Source organism: Contarinia nasturtii, unplaced genomic scaffold (genome assembly GCF_009176525.2).
Source record: "Contarinia nasturtii isolate CC-2019 unplaced genomic scaffold, AAFC_CNas_1.1 Cnas_scaffold_315, whole genome shotgun sequence".
Lineage (NCBI taxonomy): Eukaryota > Metazoa > Arthropoda > Insecta > Diptera > Cecidomyiidae > Contarinia > Contarinia nasturtii.
This window is the reverse complement of record NW_022197670.1, coordinates 1-2835: the sequence shown is the minus strand read 5'-3', so window position 1 is coordinate 2835 and position 2835 is coordinate 1. Positions and strand designations below refer to the sequence as shown.

Genomic DNA, 2835 nt, shown 5'->3' with positions numbered 1-2835 from the left:
TTAGTGTGACAGATTTCATATAAAAAAGCTACTGTATTAGAGATCTTTATATTATTCACCAAAATTTGGTGACTAAATACACCACAAACATTTCCCCGTATATTGAATTCTCCGTATGATTTTCTCCTTCAATTCTGTCTCAACTTTTAGCTGGTGATAAATCAAAGAATTCATCTGGAGCGGCACAGGTTATAAAGAATTCACATATTGTGTGCTTTGATGTTGATTCAACAGTAATACGTGAAGAAGGTATTGATGAATTGGCAAAGTTTTGCGGCAAAGGCCATGAAGTAGCTCGATTAACAAAAGAAGCGATGAAAGGATCAATGACATTCCAAGAGGCACTACTATTACGTTTGAATATTATTCAACCAACACAGCAGCAAATTCGAGAATTTCTTAAATCACATCCCAGCACATTATCAACGGGCATCAAAGAATTTGTTTGTAGATTGCGTGATGCAAATAAAACAGTTTATCTCATTACTGGTGGATTTGATTGCTTGATCGAACCTATTGCTGAAGAACTTGGCATTCCATTTGGCCACATGTTTGCCAATAAATTGTACTTCCATTTCAATGGTATGTCTCATATTATTAATTTGCCACCTCTTTGCCAATTAATTTCTAAAATGTATAGGATGTTGTATTTTTTAACGACATTTTTGTCTGATTTTTTTCTGATTTTAGGTAAATATGCTGGGTTTGATGCGAACCAACCTACCTCACGAACTGGTGGAAAAGGTGAAGCAATTAACATGATTCGACGATCACTGGGAGAACAACAACAAAACGTCAGTATAACAATGATTGGTGATGGTGCTACTGACCTTGAAGCATCACCGCCAGCTGACAACTTCATCGGGTACGGTGGCAATGTCGTACGTGACGAAGTTCGAAACCGTTCTCAATATTATATTACCGACTTTCAACAATTGTACAAAGATATTTAACGATATCGCGCTTAAATATATACTCAAATAATACTATTGACTCCAACTTTTTTCACACTATCCGTAATAATTTCATATAATGTAAAATATCAAAAGTCAATAAATATATCGTTCGCATTACGCTCGTGTTTTATTCAAATTAACAGAATGCCTATTATTGAAGTGTATCAACATTTTAATTGTGAGTTTACATTTGGAATCTATAGCAGAAATTCAAAAGTATATTCGTTTATTTATTCAATATGAATCGACATGCTTGTAAACTCTGTCGAATTTTCGACATTTTTGACATGTCGAAAACCTATAGTAGACTACATAAGCAAAATCAAGTAGTCTACATCAATTTGTCGAAAACAAAAAAAAAACAGCAATTAAACAAATGAATGTAAATAAACATGGATTTTAAATAGAAAAATACAAAAAAATTAAATTTATATTTTAATTCTGTGAATTTTTCGATTTTTGGCTCAAACATGTTGTATGGTGGTGTCCTTAACTTTCGTCAAAATCCCTTCAAACTTTGAGAATATTTTTTTTTTTGTGAAAATGATGACTGTTTCTCACGATATCATACAGGTAAAGCTCCCAGATTTCTTCAGATTTTTGTGCGCACTCATTGACAAAACCGTTAGCACTGCTATTCTGTAAGTCATTGAATCAAGGATGTGTTCCGGCTTCAATAAGAAATTCTTGAATTGTACCAATATTTAAATCTGGGAACAAAAGCAATACATCGAATTACCGGCCAGTTGTGATAATACCAACGATTGCAAAACTATTCGAAATGGTGGTTTATGGCAAAATCAACACATTCGTCAATGGAAAAATCAACCATAATCAGCACGGTCAACCTCAAAAAATTTACAAATTCAACATCTTATTTGGTTTTCATGTGCAAAACATAGCTCGAGCTTGGTATAGGAATTTCTGTATAAATTTTATCCACGAAAGCACTTCTATTGTCTGTTCCGAACACTAACCGCATTTTGTAACAAAGTGGCTGTCACAGTTTGTCACAATCATTATATACTCAGGGGCGTCCGCAGGAATTTGATCAGGGAGGTGCGAGAGCAATAAAAGTCGTGGACATTTTAATTTTTTCGAAAAAAACTAATCGTCTTGAATCAGAAGCAAATCTGTTTAACACTTCTTCTTGCACTTAATAAAAACTGATTGTAATGTCTCATTATTATTAACGTCATGCTTTTGTAGATCAAAAATGTATGATGCAATACATGTAGGGAAGTAAAAAAAGCGCGAGCGAAGCGAGCAGAATTTTTTTAGGTTTTGAAAAATTATATACATATTTTACCATTGAATCGACATTTTCTATTAAATCGAAATTGTCCTCGATTTTTCAAAGATTATATTAATTTTATAAAAACTTAACAACTGGATCAGCTTAAAATAGTCCCTGGCTGGAAGTAAAATGTATTGTTTATTTTTTATTAATTTTTTTTGATCGAGGTTATGCGTTAACGGCACGTACCTGCACCCCGTTGCGGACGCCCATGTATATACTGATTGAATAAAGAGTTTTGATACTATAGAAAAGTAGAATAATAGATATTTTCTTTCATTTTATTCCAGAAAAAATATGTTTCTCAAAATAAAAATTAATTTTTTGTTTAGAATATTCGAAAATAAATAAGTTTCGAATTAAAAAATAATGTGGTTAACATAACCTCACTTTTTGGGACTATCTGTCATCCGCTGTCATCAGCAATTGGAATGACAGATTGTCTGTCGATTTTATTTATAAAAAAACGTGCAAATTTATTAGTTATATTTATAATTTCAATTAATGAATGAACTGTCGTAAAATCCATAACAATTAGATGTTGTTGTTCTTCGCCTTATATTGATTTTACTATATTAAATT

At 32.2% G+C, this 2835-nt stretch overlaps 1 protein-coding gene across 1 annotated transcript; it reads left to right on the top strand.

Moving 5' to 3' along the window:
• Nucleotides 1–128: 128 nt before the first annotated feature.
• LOC116337871 (phosphoserine phosphatase-like) lies at nt 129–1073 on the top strand (the record flags this gene model as incomplete). Its single annotated transcript, XM_031762808.1, has 2 exons — nt 129–582; nt 691–1073. Coding segments are annotated over 2 exons (717 nt in total), but the record flags the coding sequence as incomplete, so codon positions are not given.
• Between the last annotated feature and the right edge of the window lie 1762 nt (nt 1074–2835).